The sequence below is a fragment of the Magnolia sinica genome, chromosome 12 (assembly GCF_029962835.1).
Source record: "Magnolia sinica isolate HGM2019 chromosome 12, MsV1, whole genome shotgun sequence".
NCBI classification, from domain to species: domain Eukaryota; kingdom Viridiplantae; phylum Streptophyta; class Magnoliopsida; order Magnoliales; family Magnoliaceae; genus Magnolia; species Magnolia sinica.
In genome coordinates this window covers 83804430-83823814 of record NC_080584.1, presented here as the reverse complement: position 1 = coordinate 83823814, position 19385 = coordinate 83804430, and the positions used below count along the sequence as shown (strand labels likewise).

Here is a 19385-nt window from a genome sequence, read left to right as displayed (position 1 = left end):
TGGTTGTTATAGGTAAGAGTGAACTGACCTGATGTTCAGGACATAACAAACCAATCACCAAAGGAAACTCTCCGAGAAGAGTTGGAGAACTAACCCGACCTCCAAGGCCACCCTGAGTCCCAACCATAAATTCTGACTATGACTGCCAGCCTCGGCCCTCGACCCGATCTCAAGGCAGAAAACCAACCAGACCTCAGGTATCGGCCCAACCGCAGGTACCAACCCTACCTCAAGTACTGACCTCATACTACCAAAAAAATGACCAAAGGCTACGGACTATGGTCGGTTTCAGCTACAGATAATAACCGTAGCTAATTTACTACGGTTTTAATCCGTAGCTAAAAGCTTCTAAAACCATAATACACTATATCTAAAGTTAACTTCCCATATGGAGCTCCATGGATCTCACCACAATATGTGTGTCTTATCTAAGCCATCCATTTATTTTATGGCTCATTTTAGTGCATGAGACCAAAGAAAGAGGCAGATTGAAGACTTAACTGGACCACATCGTATGAAACAATGAGGATTAACTGCCTACCATTTATATCTGATGTGGTCCACTTGGGCTTTCAATCCATCTCATTTTTGGATACTTATATTTGAACAAACCTTTTAAAGGAATGGATGGAGCGGATGAACCACATGCATCACAGTGGGCCCCATGGAGCCCCTGATGGGGATAGTCCGTCTCTGGGTCCGTGCAGAGGGCGAACCACTCCTAAAAAATTGCCCCCACTCACACACATTTCATTCTCTCTCTCTCTCTCTCTCTCTCTCTCTCTCTCTCTCTCTCTCTCTGTTTCACTCCACCACCTTCCCTCTCTCACTCCACCCCCTACACTCTCTCTCTTCATCTCTCTCTCTCTCTCTCTCTCTCTCTCTCTCTCTCTCTCTCTCTCTCTCTCTCTGTAGGATTACCTCAAAACCATTATTCCTTTGCAGTTTATCGCCGAGGGAGGCTCGATTCTCATCGTTAGAAATCCATGTAAGGAAAACCCTAACCGTGCATCTAATGCATCACCCACCTCCACGGTAATTTTCCTCTCTTCTTCAGTTCTAACATTTCAATTCTTTTTTCAGTTTAGTCCTGAAACAATATTCCCCGTTGACTCCAATCTCTCTCTCTCTCTCTCTGTTTTTTTAGAAATGTATGCATGCGTGAAGGCGAGGCATTTTTACAGCACCTTCTTTGTCTATATATTTTTTTAATTTTTGGTAATGTGGATTTTCAATGAATGAATAGGGTTTGGGTCTGTTTGGATGCTTGGAATGGCCATCCATTCAGATCTTCTCAAGTCTAGATGATCATCTCATTTTTAGGCTTGAGATGCTCCAGATGCACAAGGTAACTTGGTTAACAGACCTAATTTCTAGTTTACAATTACACATGGAAATGATCTTCTAATGACTTAACTTTGTGCTGTGTATAATAGATTTGAAGGACAATATCTTAAGAGTAGGGGAAAGGAAGATTTCAATGCCATTTTTGCAAGGTTTACAACTTTAAGAGGGGTGTTTTGTGTGGATGTTGCTGATATTTATAATACAATCTCCCTCCTGTATTTCATGCATGCTAACTATTTGATAAAATGGCTCAACAAGGAGTGTTTTGTGTGGATGTAGCTGATATTTATGATACAATCTCCCTCTTATATTTCGTTCATGCTAATTGTTTGATGAAATAGCTCAAGAAGGAATGAGAAGCTAGCACAACTATCATTAGGCTATGATCTGACTAATCCTTGATCTTGGGCGTGTGGAGAAAAGTTTATCAAGATTGAGCAGGTTTCAATTTTTATAGTGATGCCTCTTATAATAGCTATTTCTTTCTTTGTATTTTGAATCACTTCTTACTAAGACTATGATGACACCTGTAACTTGATTGGACTGGCACTATGTGTCTCAACCTTAAGATCATGGGCCGAATCCTAGCTTATCTACTGAAGCACATGATTGCACAAAATTGGTAAAGAAAACTGATGAGCGATTGTGTCTTTGATTTTTTTTTAAAAATGATTGGCTCTCTCCGTCGTACTTTTGCCTATATTTACATCACTAAATCCATAAGGGCTCTTCCATTTACCATAGACCTTTAGAACCTTGTTGTCATATATTGAAACCTCCCAAGTAGAGAAGGCATCTTGCACTTTTTCCTTGGTGACTAATGAATAAGACATGCACCAACATTCGGTATGCAAGTACTCTGGCATATATAAATGTATATATGGTTTTTTGTTCCATGATTTTCATCTTTGATATCCTGTTTATAGTTGGCCCCATGGCCAAATATCCAAGTCACTATAACAAAATGGAACATTGCTGCCGCATTTTTTCCAGTAGCCAACATTTAACGCCGGTTGTGGTTTCCACTTGTGGCAAATCAGAACATGAGCTTACTCTACATGTCATCAGTCATCAGACAGATGATCATATAACTCCTCTTGGTTTGTTTTCAATCTCATAAAAGATTACTGATTTTTCAAGCTACTTCCGGCTTACAGATTCGTTAGGTGCCTTCTGATTGGTAACAAATTTTGCAATTTCTCATTTGGTAGAACTGATTGTTTGAATATCTTGTTCACATACCGAGATTTCTCATTTTTCTGTTCCCCATTGTTTTTTGTGATTTTCACTTTGTACCTTCTTCTTTGAATTCTTTTATAATAGTTAGCATGCTGGCAAATAGTTCTTTGTGGCATTGGCAATCGAATTCAGCTCAGTTCTAGATATTATATTGAATGGACAGTCAAATTTTGGTGTAAGTTTTTTTATAAGTTGATTTTTTCTTTCCTTTTTTTTTCTTAGGTGCGTGTTTACAAAGAGCCATCACTCACAATTCCTGAAACTCCAGGAATTGTGCAGCATGGGATTTTGAACAACAGAAGGCAGGTCTTGACTAAGGTGAGTACCATGGTTTCACTTTCATATCCTTGACAAGTTTTTTTTCAAGTGGTTACTTTCATATCCTTGACAAGTTTTTTCTCAACACCACTTGATAGTTTCGTCCTCTTGAGCACTTGTCGTGACCTCTAGTGACTATTGTAGAACTAAAGAAAAGGTGTTCACCTAAAAAAATGGTTCTTATTAACCAATTTTATTAGACAAATATTGACTCGGCTAAGTTTTCATGGCCGGGTGGATTGGCCAAGTCAATGCAAAACTTGGCCAATTTTTGTATAGGACTGATGCATAGTATGAATCAGCGGAGTGGTTGCAGGTTTACATATCTGGGGCTGGTGCTTTTTCAGGATGAGGAGTGGCTCGAGCTGTTAGTGAGGTTGTAGTTGGCAATCCGGTGAAGTGAGATCTTACACATATCATTCCATGTTAGCATTTGGTGGTCCCTATTGTGCTGATAAGCTTTTAAATATCATTGTGGAGTGTTGCACATTTTTCACCCATAGAAAGTAGTGTGGGCAATCTGTTTCAAAACTTTCAGATTGGAGTTATAGGAAACCTTCTTCTAACCAGGTGGTGGTCCTGCTTCCTAGCTGTTTGTACTTGCTATAATTTTGAAATAGATGCTTGCCCACCTCTATACATGAATATGCTCTGCTTCCTGTCATATTTTGTGCAACCATATTTCATATATTTTCTCTAGGTGTAAATTAATTTAGATGGTTCTCTTGAAAGCACCTTTATTTCTTTCTTTGTTTTAGAGTGCATCTTAGAGAGATTTGTATTAAACTGAATTGATGGAAGGATTGAATGTCATTAAAACATCTTAATAGGCCTTGCACATCAATTTGTATGTTTAGCTTATCCTAGGGACATTTGTATCAGACTATGAATTGAATTGGCAAAATTTAATCAAGTGGAAACAAGTACTTATGTTTGGGAGATTTTCTTTGTGGTTCTCATTTCCATCTGTGGCTTGGTTTTATTTTCAATTCCCCTTCGAATTACAGCTTGGATTTGGCACACACATATTGTGACGCCCCGTCACTGTGGTCACACGTAGGCGGGCACACATGTGGGCGGGCCCCAAGATGGCTGGCAGGCTACTGTGCACACAATGAAGGTGAAACTTTGTCCCACATCGGAAGTGTCGTCTGAAGTTGTGGTGGTTATATGTGGAGTTGCCACCCTATACTGTATAAAGCCTTTTGGGGGTGACCCCAAGAACAAAACCGTGCGGGCTGTGCCCAGAGCGGACAATATCATACAGTGTGGACGTGGGCTGTTACAAATGGTATCAGAGCCGAGGAAGGCTCTGCCCTCGGTGGGGGATATTGTGATGCCCCGTCACTGTGGTCACATGTGGGCGGGCACACATGTGGGCGGGCCCCAAGATGGCTGGCAGGCTAATGTGCACACAGTAAAGGTAAAACTTTGTCCCACATCGGAAGTGTCGTCTGAAGTTATGATGGTAATATATGGAGTTGTCACCTTATACTGTATGAGGCTTTTTGGGGGTGACCCCGAGAACAAAACCGTGCGGGCTGTGCTCACAGCGGACAATATCATACAGTGTGGGCGTGGGCTGTTACACATATGGTAAATGAGTGCAATCATGGAAATATGGGTGAGGATATTCCTTTCCATTCTTGCTTTACATATTTAAGCTTAAAGCTCTATCTTGCTGGATATTATGTTGCTGGTTCTATTTTATATTTGAATGTTGTTTATTTATTTATTTTTCTCTTCTTTGTTATAGAGTATTCTTCAGTAAATTGGATGCTTGATAATAAGAATCCATCACCCATGCAGGACAGATTGGTTTTCAATAAAATAACCAAAAAACTTGTAAGACAGGTCCTTTTTATGGGTTTAGGTTGGATTTGGCTCCCTATTAAGCTCTAAGGTCTTTTATGGTTGGTTTTCAAGTTTTCTAAATTGGATATTTTATATGATTATAGGTCATGTTGCTGATGACATGTTCCACTAGTAAGCAACAATTATAGGACCGGCAGATAGCCCCTTTGCAAGTGCTGTATTTTTGGTAACCATTCACTTCCCACCAGATTACTCCAAGCCACCCAAGGTAAATCTCACATTCTCTTGAGACTGGGCAATAAAATGTCTTTTTAAAGGGCCTGAGTGGGAATGAATAATTTGTGAGTCATAACGAACTGCTTAAGTAATGTTCAGTCTTGTACAGCTGGTGGGCCACACATGTACATTGAGTGTGGGCCATCAGTCATAATTTTTTATCCATTTCTCTGGCATATGCATGGCTTACGTGATGTGCAGACTGGCCTGATCTCTGGACCAGGGTGTCCAGACAGTAGGGCTTGTGCAGCTTGAAGCTCACACACGTGTAGTGAGTGATCTGCAAGTTTCATTTGTATGGCTCCAATTAGGTGCCCATCATCTATTTTTTTGGTTTTGTGTGTGGATGTCCCTGCTCTATATGTTTGTGATGTTCTTTGGGTGCCTTGATAAAATATCACTAGGAAATATTGTTAAAAGTTTTTGTCAAAATTTGGAAGTGATCAATGGGTTAGTATCAAGAATGTACATTGAAGTTTTCATCTTAATGCAAGCACTTGATGGTGACATGATTCGTGTTCTATAAGTGATCTCTAAAATGTTGTTCGGGACCTGGGAGAGTGAATTTTTTAGTAGTTTCAGCCCATGTACGTACAAAAATCATGAATGCGACGGGTTTGAATAAGTTACAGAACCTTCATATCACTAGAGGATAGTTGTAGAGCCATTGGATATCATAAGAGGATCTTATATCGGATTTTTTTAGGTCAGTAGGATCATCATCATCTTAACATTAATTTCTCTCAACAATTTTAGAAGTTTCAGCCCAATGTGAACCTCTACTGTGGTCTTTCTTAATGCAGAACGTTGTTGATATTGTAGGTTCAACTGAAACCATTGGTTGATCAACTTACAAGAGGGAAGAACGTTGTTGATATTGTAGGTTCAATTGAACAAGCACTCTAAAGAGTTTCTTATGTCCACATACACCTTTACATGTGCCCACATGGACCTATCAGGCAAATCTATTGGACATTCACACTAATGCCATGCATCAGGTGGGCCCAAGCATGTAAATTATGTGGTCCAAAAATCAGGCCCATCCACTCATCAGCTGCGCAATGTGTATGTTGATTGTTGAATGTGGACCATTTTGTAAATTCATTCCTTTCAGAATTTCTGATGAAAATTTTACAAGTTTCTGGATTACTAGTTTTAGACCTATTGGCTCGGCACCTATGACAATGGTCTATGCTTTATATGAAATTTGAAATATTTTTGGATTACTAGTTTTTGCTATTATTTATTCATGTTCTTATTTTTCTGTTTTTGCAGCTCAATTGGTTTTCTTCAAAAATGGTGAAGGGAAAGTGATATGTATCCTTGTCGTGGTGGCGGTATGTTCACTCATTGGTGTTATCTTTTGTGCTACATCTCTCAAGTTAATATAAGGTGTCTCAAATTAATTGTGAAATTCACATGCTAAATCAAATTATCAAGTTTAAAAATTGATTTGGCTGAATTGTTCGGTTCATGCTCAAGTGCTCAACTGCAACTGAATATTCTGCATTGAGATATCGTTGATATGTGTCACATGTATCAATGATATTCAGGAATATTTGTAAATGGGTAGCGCAATATTTTGAGATATATCAATGTATGGCTGCAACACTGAGTATGTCCAATATCCCCTTAAAAAATAAGAAAAAAAAAAAAAACAATTGTCCGTATTGGAAAATGCTTTTTTATCTTCATTGATATATAGAAGACGTGGTCCTCTTTGGGAGTTTGTTAGTTAGTTTTCTTCTATCGTACTTCCAAGAGTGACCCATTACTGGCGGAGTTTTCTCTAGGTTTTCTTCACATTGAGCCCACATAATGCACATGTCAAACTTCCCATGCAAGTGGTAGGCTAGTAGTGTGGCCTTGTATGAGGTGCATGTAGGCTGAACAAGCTGCTTTATTAGTTACTTCTTTTTTCTTTTCTTTGAAAGTTGCCAATTACATGCACTTTCATCTCTCTTCATATTTTCAGTTTTACCACTCTTGATTCCCTTTCCATTTTCAAAATTTCATCACTTGACTAATGTTATGGTATTTAATTCTTATAATAAGGTATGTATGAATCATCTGCAAGTGTTTTTGAACTTGTTGTACTTCTATGGAATGTGTGGTGTAGTGAATGATTACTTGCTTCAACGGTACTTTAGCAATGTATGAACGCTGTTTGGAGCATTAATTCAGTTTACAGCAAGGGAATTTTATGTTTTCCTTGCATTTAGTTTTTATCATTCTTGAATTGACTGATTCTTTGTTTTTATGTTGCAGAGTCCTCTAGTGGTGGTTCGCCCTCGAATATAATTACAAAAGATGCGCAGGAGAAGTTATCAGTATAGCTATCGGATGTGTAGGTGGACTATTGATACTCGCATCCATTTTCTATCTATGGTGGATGAAGGAATCACCTGGCCATATGCGACTACACACAGACTCACCAAGCTTTGTACTTTCAACATTATTGTAATTGTAATTGAATTGAATGAATGAATGATTGTAATTGATTCATTATTGAATGAATGATTATAATTGACTGAGTGAATGAATGATTGTAATTGACTAAATGAATGAATGAATGATTATGCAGGTGGTAATTGAAAGAATGAATGATTATAATTTCTTTTGAATGTAGGCAATAGCTGCGGATATTGACCGTAGCTAGTAATCTTACAACCATAGCCATTATTAAATTCTTAATATTGCTACGGATGTAACACCACTTTTAGCTACAAATACTATACATAGCTGTAGTTACTTTTGGCTACAGAAATAATTGCTACGGATTATATCCATAGGTTTTAGACCTATTGTTACAGCACCTATGACTACGGTCGTGCTACGAACTAAAATCGTAGTCATAGGTCTTTAGCTACGGATTTTATCCATAGCCTTTGCCCTGTTTTCTAGTATCGATTTCAAGTACCGACCCCGACTTCGGATACTGACCTCAACCTTCTTTTTTTTTTTTTTTTTTTGGGGGGAGGGGTTAGCTTGTTAGTACACACCCATGTCAGTACACACACTCCATGTTAGCCACCCCCGCTAAGGATCGATACCAAGACCTCAAGTGTTGAAATGAGGTATCTTCACTCAGTCTGCCCGTTGAGCTTGGGTACTGACATCGGCCTCAGATACCGACCTTGACCTCATAATAGAAACATCCAAAGAGAATCCTGCACCGTATATGGGCAGGATCTCATTCGAGGATCATGTTAATCAAGGTGTAATCGAAGAAAAATTTAAAAGCAGATTCACATTACAATACGGGTCCCTCTAGCATATCCAACAAATCCACCCGGATACACAAACAGCCTAGAAAGCTTATAAATACACTCTCTGCCATGAGGAATAGGTATGCACATTTACCCCCATCTTTTTTACTGTGCCTACTGCATGACTTAGGCATCGGAGGACCCCCGGCCACAACCCGTGCCCCCAATGTCTTCTTATTCATTGTTCATATACAAGTATCTAAGAGGCTCGCAGGAAGCGAAGTAGGATTGATCAGATTCTAGCATCAATAACAACGATGTAAAGAAAATGTGTAATGGTTTAAAATTACTTGTTTCCTAATGCATTAGACTGTTGATTCTTATGTTTGGTTTATCAAAAATAAAATTATAATGATAGAATTTTTTATATTGATGTCAAATCATCATCAAAATACATTGATGTCACTATTTACATTTAACATTTTCACAATAATTTCATTAAAAAAATTACAATGATTACAAATTTACTTACATGTATTCTAAATACATATGGATTTGAATGACAATTCCTGTGTTTGATTTAACAGTGATAAAACTATATTAATAATACACTTCCTTTACTGGAGAAACTGAGAAAACAAAGGAACCCTAAAACACAACTAAACTAAGTAATTTAAAATGGATATCGTGCCATGCAGCCCATAAACAAGTGCTAAAGATATCCCCATGGATCAAATACATTGACAGTCTAAGATTCTAATAATTGGTAGGGGCCACTAGTACTCGAAGAGTGACGGTGAAGATGGTTAAGACCCAGATGCAGCTTGCATCATAAATGATGACGAGTACAAAAATGCACTCTCGTCGTTTGCATGACTAGCTAGCAAATTTCTAACTAAACATATATTACTCTAAAAGAATGTTTTTCATAATCATAATTGTTTAAAGGTGCTCAGAGAATGATCAATGCAAACAGCTCAAGAAAGGAATATAGTTTGTAACTAAGCAAGTCAATTGAGACTCAGTCGACTCAACCTGGGAAGATCATGAGTCACAGGCCCTGGTTTTCTTGAGTCAATTTAATGTCGACTCAAACCAGTTTTAAAATTTCAACCTCAAAGAAAGTGAATTTAGGAAAACCATAAAATAATCATTTTTATTATTATTTAAGACCACTCGGTACTAGCCAGCTCTACTCAACTCAGTGAGGAACAAGTCAAGGAAAAGATGAAGTAATAATGGCCATCGTTCTCAAAATAAAAATCATATGTTGAGTATGATATCTTCTTCTTCTTTTAATTTGGACCATATATATATATATATATATATATATATATATATATATATATATATATATATATATATATATATATATATATATATATATATATATATATATATATATATATGATCCCAATCATTCCGACATTAAGTGAGGCCATTGGTAACGTACAATTTTCATGATGACAAAGAAGATTTTCTCCACATGCATAACGCGCCTTGGGTCGGATGCGGATTTCCTGTGAAAGCCTTTCGCAGGAAGTTCCTGCGCTGGAAACTGAGGTGGAGCCCACCGTGATGTTTGTAAGGAAACTAAAAGAGAAGGTGGTTAGGAAAATTCCTACCGTTGAAACCTTCCTGGGGTCGACAGTGATGTTTACATGCTATCTATACCGTTCATAACCTTATTCCTACTGGGATTAACTGAAAACACAAATATTAACATGATTCAAAACTTCTCACGTCAATTGTGGACGTTCAATTCTCACATCATTGGCCCACTTAAGCAATGGATACGATTCATTTTTTCCCTAATATCCTAAAATTAACGCAAAAACGGATGAACGGGGTGAATTTCTCATAAACATCCCAGTGGGCCCCACCGGGTTCCCAGCACAGGAACTTCCTGCCAAAGCGTTTCGCAGGAAATCCGCGTCCCTTTGGGTCCATTTCTCGGGAATGGATTGGCTACTCCCCCTACCACCGGCCAATGGCTGTTGGTCGGTGCTCTGTGGGCCTCACCATGATGTATGTGTTTCATCCATGTCGTCCATCTATTTTTCTAGTCCATTTTATGTTATAATACAAAAACTGAGGTATATCCCAATCTCAAGTGGACCACATTACGGGAAATGTGTATTGAATGAACATCGACTATTAAAAACCTTTTGGGGGCCATAAAAGTTTTGGATCAAGCTGATCTTTGTTTTTTTCCCTTCATCTGGGTCTGTATGACCTAATCAACAGATTGGATGTCAAATAAACAGTACAGTGGGCCTTAGGAGGATTTTAATGGTGGATATCCAATCGGTAAGTACTGTGAGTCCTATTCATGACTGATTAGAGTTCTGTCTGCAAAAAGAAATGAACAGGATTATAGTAGAATCATATTCCAAATTGGCTATGGATATTCTAACGGGAGAGGTATTTTGCCCATGGAATTGGAAACCATGGGTGAACAGAATCAACAATTTGAGGAAGTCAGGAACCTGTACCTTCAAGCACATTCTCCGTGAAGGAAATGATCCGGCAGAAAGCTTGGCAAAAGTGCGAAGCGAAACACGAGAAAATCTATCATCTCAACATCCATTCCCTGCCCAGGGAAACTAAGGGCTTGATTTTCCGGGATAGGGTGGGCCTTGGAACGAATCGATCTGTCAGTTAGCCCTCATTCTTCTATGTCCATATCCTTGTTTTCTTTTTCCCTCATGTACACTGGTTGTATACGATAGGCGGCCGTCCTTTTTGTTGAGGGGCGTGCTCGTCCTGAATCTGTAGGCTGTACGCTAATGTCCATTTTGAGTTTAATGAAATCGTTCCTTTATTAAAAAAAAAATAATAATAATAATAATAATAAATAGTTCTGTGAGTCCTATCATGAGGAATGTGTTATATCTAAACCGTCCATCCATTTGGCGAGCTAGTCTTAATTCTTAAGCCTAAAAATAAGACATATATAAAGATCAAGTGGACCACACTGCAAAAAGCATTGGGGGATTGAATGTCTACCATTGAAACCCTTTTGGAGGTCACATAAGTTTTGGATCAATATGATATATTTTTTTCCCTTCATCTAGGTCTTTTTCACCTCACGAGCAGATTGGATGGAAAATAAACATTATGATGGGCCGAATGAATGTTTTAACGGTGAAAATTATTATCCCCGCTATTATTTGTGGTGTAGTCCAGTTGAGATTTTTATATAATTCATTTTTCGTCTCATGTTCTAAAATGATCAAAACATTTGGATTAACGGTATGGATATAATAAATACATCATTTTGTGGGCCATGTAACTTTGATCTCCTTTGAACCGTTCGTACAACTGGGAGCTGGAGGAGCGTCAGCGCTCATCTTCGTACGACACGTACCCACACAGCTAAATCGCTGGTGCGTGGTGCACCAGCCAATCCGCTTCCTTCTATTCCCCTATTGTCGGAAGCTGTGTGGGCCCAAATCCACTCCGTCCATCAGTTTTGATACACCACAATAGGCCAGGAGTCTAAAAATGAGGCAGACCGAAAACTCCTGTTGGCCATACCCCACGCACGTGTGCCATACTCTCTCTCTCTCTCTCTCTCTCTCTCTCTCTCATATGATAAAGTGGTCTTTTGCATAGGTTATGAAAATAGGTAATTTACAAAGGAACTAAGGTTGCATTGATAAATTGCCATGTTGAAGAAATACCTGTTTCTCGTGATACCATGGCCTCCATGAACGAGTGATGGTAGTCCCAGATCACGCAAACTGTACCTTGTAGATAACACAGGAACTCTTCCATCTGTATCTCCACTGACCAACAAATCTCATAAATCAATACAAGTTTCTATCTTACTATGCATATAGTTGTATGGAAATAAGATGGATGGTCAAGTGAATCCTGTTGTAACTTAAGTTTTTAGGTGCACCCCCATGGTTTTCACCAGGGTAGTCCTACCATAGATCCGGACGTCTACTGGCTTTTTACAAACTCACTACAAGAAAAGGGAGCTTTAGCCTCAATTCAAAACAATGGATAAAAGGGTTAAAAACTGAAGCTAAAGCCTTTAGCTTCAGTTTTGCCTCAGTTATCCAAACCGAGGTTGAAACCCCTGTGACTAAAGGTGACTTTTATAGCCTCGGTTCATTAAGTGAGGGTCAAAGAATCTTTTTAGCTTCAATTTTCTCAAAATGAGGCTAAATTAAAATTTTAGCCTCCATTGTTTCTAACCGAGACTAAATCCAAATTTAGCCTCAGTTGCCTCCAACCGAGGCTAAAATTATTTTTAACCTCAGTTCTCAACAACCGAGGTTAAAGCCTTTAGCCACGGGAGTTGTAGTCTCAGTTTATGTAACTGAGGCAAAACCGAGACTAAAGATGGATTTAGCCTCTTTTGGCATCAACCGAGGCTAAATTCGGTTTTTGACCTCATTTCTCTATCAACCAAAGTTAACAATATCATAATCAACAAATGATTGAACCTGTGCATATTTCACTTATTTAACATTCATCAAGACAACAATTCTTCACAATATCAACAAAACAATTAATGCACATGAACTATTTCAATAAAGTCCCCTTCTAAACCGATCAGATGTCTTCCTTTCCTAGCCACATCTCCTGGCAGATGTCTACAACACCAACCTCACCAGCCATGATCACACATCCACTATGTGTAATGTAAAAGCGACCGGGGTGCAATCCATTCCGGTCCAATGTCGCTCCAAGATAGCGGCCATCAGTAACTGCATTTATACAATAAATATAAGTTCAAAATACTCATGTCACATGCAGAATCATTAAAGCATGAAGCAATTCCAGCACAAACTTTACATGATATAAGTGCAGGTCCATCTCATGGCTCCATACGAGCTGAAAAATATTCGTATAAGGCTTTTCTATCACGATCCATGTTTTCAACATTTTGCCATGCCTCAGATATCATCATCATGATAGCTTTAGGCAGACTTCTGCCAGCATAAACCATAAGCTCCAAGACGCCATCAAATGTTCCTAAAACAATCACAGATCCAATTCAGAAAACTCCAAGCTTGAAATATGCAATTAAACATGAGTGCATTCATATTTAAATCTATGTGCACATAGACACAGTCACAAGCATGCACATGTATTTGTGCACGCACATAGAAGCAAAGAGATAGAACTTGGCCTATGCCCACCAACACACATCTATTAAAAAATGCTTGGTAAGCATAAGGTCACCTGAATCTGAAGAGCTGACATCAATGATGGGTAGAAGCTTCTTCATCTCATTCTTTGACAAGCCCAGTTCCTTGCATTTTTGAAATATGCAATTAAACATGAGTGCATTCATATTTAAATCTGTGTGCACATAGACACAATCACAAGCATGCACATGTATTTATGCACGTACATAGAAGCAGAGAGACAGAACTTGGCCTATGCCCACCAACACACATCTATTAAAAAATGCTTGGTAAGCATAAGGTCACCTGAATATGAAGAGCCGGCATCAATGATGGGTAGAAGCTTCTTCATCTCATTCTTTGACAAGCCCAATTCCTTGCATTTTTAAAATATGCAATTAAACATGAGTGCATTCATATTTAAATCTGTGTGCACATAGACACAATCACAAGCATGCACATGTATTTGCGCACGCACATAGAAGCAGAGAGACAGAACTTAGCCTATGCCCACCAACACACATCTATTAAAAAATGCTTGGTTAGCATAAGGTCACCTGAATCTGAAGAGCTGGCATCAATGATAGGTAGAAGCTTCTTCATCTCATTCTTTGACAAGCCCAGTTCATTGCATTTTAGAAGACCATCACCTGAAAAGTGTTTGTTGAAAACTGAGAATGAACCTGTAAGGAAATCAAATAACCACGGCATCAAGTCCAAGTTCCATTATATTTCCCTTCATGAAAATGAAAAATTGTCTGAGAAATAAAAAACAAGTTTGGACGGGTAAAAAGAAAAACATTGCAAAGTCACGATCCATTCGTAAGATGGCTGAAACCACTTTTATTAATAAAGTAACATGCGCTTATTGAATGAAGAGAATATATTTTCAAACATGCAAACATCAATGGAGTGGTATAGTAAGTCACTCTAAAAAAAACCAATCGAACTTCAAATTAGTTAAACCATTCGAACTTCAAATCAGTTAAGTCTGTGCGCACGGATGCACTATTGAACTGACTTGTATCCACTCTCACCATCCTTTATCTATTTTCTCTCCTATGTATCCTAAATTTCAGCCTCTACCATCCTTTATCTATTTGCCTCCACATTCTACAGTATCCACTCTCACCAAATAGTCTCCTTCCTTCACATTGTTCCCCCAAAACAAAACCTTCCCTGACCTCCATGCATCGCAATCTCTCTGTTTCTTAACATTCTCCTCTTCCCTTCCTCCCTCCCCATCGTTTCCTACTTTTCCTTTCTCATGATTGGTCTTCAATTCTCAGTCATTGAACCAGAAACAGCATGTTCTCAGAAACAAGAAAGGTAGTTCAATACCTCATCAAAGGCAGCACCAATCATTTGAAGTCCAACAGGAAGGCCGACGGGTCCACCTTCAATCAACCCACATGGCAGCACCAGTGCAGGTAGTCCAGCCAAGTTAACATTCACCTGCACCAATAATAATATCACTTAGTTTTATTTTATTTTATTTATTTTATTGACGGAATCATTAAGGGAAAAAAAAAGCGCAGAGGAAGGTGACCCTATTGTCACTCCACAGCGAACAAGATACAAAACAAAACAAAAGACAAATACACACAAAGCAAATACATCCTGAACTGAAACACAACCAGCGGCCCAGAAATTCAGCCAGTCACCCAAGAACACGCCATCGATGTTCCAGAGAGTTCTACTTGAATGCAAGCTACTGGTAGGAACACCTAGATTTTAGGTGCCATCACAAAGAAGTGTTTTCGAAAGACCTATATTTTGATCAGATTGAATCTGTGAAGCTAGAAATCCTTATGAGCTACTATCTTCTGTAAATTGACTAGTTCAGAGCAAGCACCATGCAACAATCTATGCAATGTTTGTAGGGAATTGATATCTACAGCGATCCTGCTGGAAAGGGCTCTCATCTCCTCCGGATCTCCTCGGGTGATGCCGGGTTCGATGGTACGACTCCGGCTAGCTTGGCCTACAGGTGGTCTGAAGACAAAAGGAGATAGCGGTGGGAAAGATAGTAATGATGGCAATCTTTTGGGCTATATGGGGGGAGGGAAGTGGGAGATGCTTCCAAAATAAGAGTAGTTCAGAGCTAGATGCATATGAGAGGGCAAAAATGTATGTAATAGGGTGGATTTCATGTATATCGAAGATCTCGGCAAAATGAGTGGTCGTTCCTAGCCAGGTTGTAATTTTCATTTTGTAATTTGGGCTTTTTGACTCGTTTAAATAAATAAATAAATTATCATTACCTCTCCAAAAAATGGCCTAGAAAAATTAAAAGTGGAAGAGCTCCCATTCGCATTACAATCCTATCACTGAAATGATATCATCCATGATGTAGAAAATGTGTAGAAACAGATGATGATATAAAAGATACGTGTAGAAACAGACCTCTAAAAATCCAACAAGAATTACTGAGCGACCAGGGAATAGCTTTGTCTTACCAGTAAACTAAGATAAAACAAATATGAAATTATTTAGGATGGAAATATAGATAGCCCGAACTCTCGCCAAGCTACTTGTGTGGAGTCTCACCACACTTAGAGGCATTTACCTTTTGGTATTTCCAGTCGTAGGAAACAGTGGAAAAAATACAGACCTCTGCACCAGCCACCACACACACACACACCCACACAGGCACACAAACTCTACACCATGCACACGGGAAGTGTTTCCATATCCAGATGCCCATGCACATGCACGATTTGCACATGCCCATGGACACGCCCGCCCACAAGCACACAGCACAAACCTTCAACAGCTGGGCTTAAATCTTTCTAAAACAGAACTCTCATTAGCTAAAGACAACTGGGACTCTTAACTTTTAGAAACAACTACCCAAATACAACCAAAGACCTACCAGTTTTGGACCTAAAGCTATTCTAGTTGTCCTTCCCCAACCAATGAAAAACTGGCATGTGAACAGCCATACTGTCTTTTACTTGACCGAGACAATTAATAATGATTCCCTAATTAACACCTAGACATCAAGTAGGGCCCAAGTAACCAATAGGGAGCAATACTAGCCGCAGCCCCTTCCTGTATTCAATTTCTCATGTGAATTTAACTGACACAATTACCCTTCATACAGACAAAATTCTCCCTCCAAAAATAATTCTTCCTCCATATAGTTACCTTTTCTGGAGGGACTCTTATACAAAAGACTTCCAAATAACTCTCACACGAGTTGCATGCGAGGCCCATCCTGTATAGATTAGTCTTTCCCATGAAATTCTGCTGATGGAACAAGCTTTTGAAACATAACCCCAACAAATTCAACTAAGACCATTTATCTACAAGTAACGGTTCATAGGAAAAAGGAAAATTGACAATTTACAAGGCGGTACAAAACTTGAGGCTTTAAAACTATAAACAATAGTCTCTAAGACATCCTTAAGCATCAATATAGGATTTAGTGGGGAGAGTGTGAAGACGAAGTTTTTCCAACGTTGTTCTTCTATCTCAACTTTCGGTTGTAGTTCGATTTTTTGTTTTATTTGTTTAAGATGTTAGCCATGCTAGGCTAATCTCTTAGCTAAGGCTAAAGCATGAACCTCTTGATGAACTAATTTGTTATTTAATTCATTTTTAATTCAAGTTATTGGTTTTGAATATTTGTTTCTTTTTATTGATTTCTTAAATTAGGGAAAGAATTAATTTGTAAAATCGATTAATCTATTGTTAACTCTGGGTACAATATGTGCTTTTGACTCTCTATGATTAATTGTATAGATCTTCATAAGAGATCAATTTATCTCAATTCGTATATCTTGTTTTGATGCTTACGATTTGATTTATAGAGTTATCTTGTGATTAGAATGGATTGGAATCCAATTCTAGTTGAGTTATCAACTTGAGAAGAGAATTAAATTCAGAATTTGTTAAGTGGAGATTCCTGGATCCTTAGTTGTTTTTAAAGATGGTTTAAACCTCGTTTCCATCCACTGGATTAAAAACCCATACCACTCGATTAGGGCCTGTTTGTTTTTTTAAAGCCAGTGTAAATACACCAGAAATAAGTACTTATTACGGTTTACCGTTTTTGAAAATTCATAGGTATTTGTGCCATTGAAACTAGTTCAAAAGAGATAAATTTAATTTTTGAATGGTACGGTAATGTATATGATATAGCCGTTCCGTCCATCTATTTTATTACAATATTTTGAAGCATGAGACAAAAAATGAAGCAGATACAACACTCAGATAGCCCACACCAAAAGAAACAGTGGCCCCACAAAGTTTTTAATGGTAAGTATTGGATTCCCTTTTTCGTATGGTGTGGTCCACTTGAGTTTTGGATATACCTTATTTTTTTGCTTATACTATAAATTCAAATGGCATAATGAATGAATGGTGTGGATAAGCAAAATGCATCACAGTGGGACCCATATATATTTTGTAATGTTTTCGGTTTCCGTGTCCAAAAAGTAAGTAGTCAAATCAGGTATGTTGTAAATACACAGGGAAATAATTATTACTCTTTTACCTGGTATTTACGAGTACACTGGAAAATAAAACCGGCCCTTAGTTCTTATTATGTTCTCAACCCAATTTCCTGTGGATCAACATCGGTCGTACCAAGTTACAATGAGCGAACCACGACGTGCCATGCACTCCACGAGTATACTCGTACCTTTTGGTTTTGTACGAATTTCAAACCAGATACGTATTTGTTCGGGTGGTCGCACAAGTTGTGTTCAAACCCAATGAATCTAACCCATTTGAAACGATGTTTTCAGAACCTAATCATGGTTTATATAAATAAACCAAATCTAATCCGTTTTAGATGACTCGAAAACCAAGTTCTCTTTATCTTTCAAATTCTTATCTCTAAATTTCTACAACTGAGTTCGCCGCTAAGTCAACTCACTTCATGTCTAAGTTTTGCACGCTGGTTCGAGCCCGTATACAACTAGTGCACCATTGGGACCGGATCATAGTGTTGTATCCTGGAGGCAACTGCATGAGATTCCAGTTGTACTTTGGACACTATCCAAGGAGGGCAATTTTGGTTTCAAACTGAGTGACTCAGTCATGCCTTGACTCAAACACAAAAATCATCTTTTCTTTACTTAAATTTTTATTATTTAAATTTCTATTTTATTAAACATTATCTACTGTTTTCTGAACATATTCCAACAGTACCACGCTTTGTGAGTATACCACAAGTATCCCACATGGCAATCGTTGATCATGCGAATAACATCTCCTCTATAAAGATACATGCAATTAGCAATTTACATATGCTAAGTAGTTGTGGTATTTCTTAACCTTAAGTTGTTGTCATATTTTAACAATGATTTTTTAATAGCTGTATTTTTTGCTTAAATAAAATTTAAATTTAAATTTTGAGTGGGAAAAAGATCAATCAATCTTATCTCTCATTCAAAACTTTCTTCGTATCCCAACGAACCATCTCTCTTAAAAAGGAAATGTAAGAGAGAAAGAAAGTCCTATAAAAACTCAAAGAACCAAAGAAACACTCATAGAAAATTTAAAAAAAAACAAAAAACAAAAGGAAAAGTAAGAAGAAGATTTTTGGATTTCGTCTATTCAAGTTAGCGTAAAGTTTTTTTCCTTTATTTTCTTTATATAGTAGTTAATTTACCATTGATCTATACATTGGATGGATTGGATTAATTAAACATCCATTATGTAAGTCTAATTCATCCATGTGGAAAGGTGCACTGATGCACATGGCTTTAAGCCTGATGTGCAGAGGGTTAGATTTTTCTAAGATGGATAGCGATCGATGTGATTTATACTGTTTATGGGTGTTCTATGACACAATTATGTAATATTTTTTAAGAGTAAGACCAATTTGATACCTCAATGGAATGTACCAATCATATATCTACCAATATTCTTCCTTAACTAACGAAATTGAGTTAATACCGAAAAAGTAATTCTCTATGTAAGCTACAACTTAGAACAGAGAATTATATAAGATAACGCAAAATATGTGATTAAATCATCACCATTCATTAGATTCTTAAGAATAAAATAAATTAAAATCTTA

The 19385-nt window shown here is 37.9% G+C and overlaps 1 protein-coding gene and 1 long non-coding RNA gene across 7 annotated transcripts; one reads left to right on the top strand and one right to left on the bottom strand.

Moving 5' to 3' along the window:
• The first annotated feature begins 887 nt into the window (after positions 1-887).
• Positions 888-3863, top strand: LOC131221952 (uncharacterized). Its single transcript, XR_009159682.1, has 4 exons — positions 888-1348; positions 1437-1788; positions 2809-2904; positions 3207-3863. It is a non-coding gene; the product is annotated as an uncharacterized LOC131221952 (long non-coding RNA).
• Positions 3864-12780: 8917 nt separating this feature from the next.
• Positions 12781-16699, bottom strand: LOC131221947 (glutamate synthase 1 [NADH], chloroplastic-like). 6 transcript variants are annotated; one of them, XR_009159676.1, is made up of 4 exons: positions 16216-16699; positions 14693-15329; positions 13017-13196; positions 12781-12928 (listed from the first exon to the last, which is right to left on the bottom strand). XR_009159676.1 is itself a non-coding variant. In XM_058217252.1 (4 exons), the coding sequence occupies exons 1-3, from the start codon at positions 14594-14596 to the stop codon at positions 13039-13041; spliced, it is 345 nt and encodes a 114-aa protein (XP_058073235.1). In that variant the 5' UTR covers positions 14597-15422; the 3' UTR covers positions 12781-12928; positions 13012-13038. The 6 variants fall into 6 exon arrangements, 2 of the variants coding, with proteins under 2 accessions (XP_058073235.1, XP_058073234.1); XR_009159677.1 differs by lacking the exon at positions 16216-16699 and adding an exon at positions 14002-14034 and having other exon boundaries at positions 14536-15422; XR_009159678.1 differs by lacking the exon at positions 16216-16699 and adding an exon at positions 13909-14034 and having other exon boundaries at positions 14693-15422.
• Between the last annotated feature and the right edge of the window lie 2686 nt (positions 16700-19385).

What these genes read in the sequence shown, in the direction of transcription:
- LOC131221947 (XM_058217252.1), bottom strand. Translation starts at nt 14,596, where the DNA reads ATGGGGAGGGAGGAAGGGAAGAGGAGAATGTTAAGAAACAGAGAGATT. An exon ending in AGAGATTGCGATGCATGGAG is followed by an intron (nt 14,035 to 14,535) that starts GTCAGGGAAGGT and finishes ATTTCCTTACAG; the next exon opens with GTTCATTCTCAGTTTTCAAC. An exon ending in TGCCAGCTCTTCAGATTCAG is followed by an intron (nt 13,197 to 13,908) that starts GTGACCTTATGC and finishes TGATTGTTTTAG; the next exon opens with GAACATTTGATGGCGTCTTG.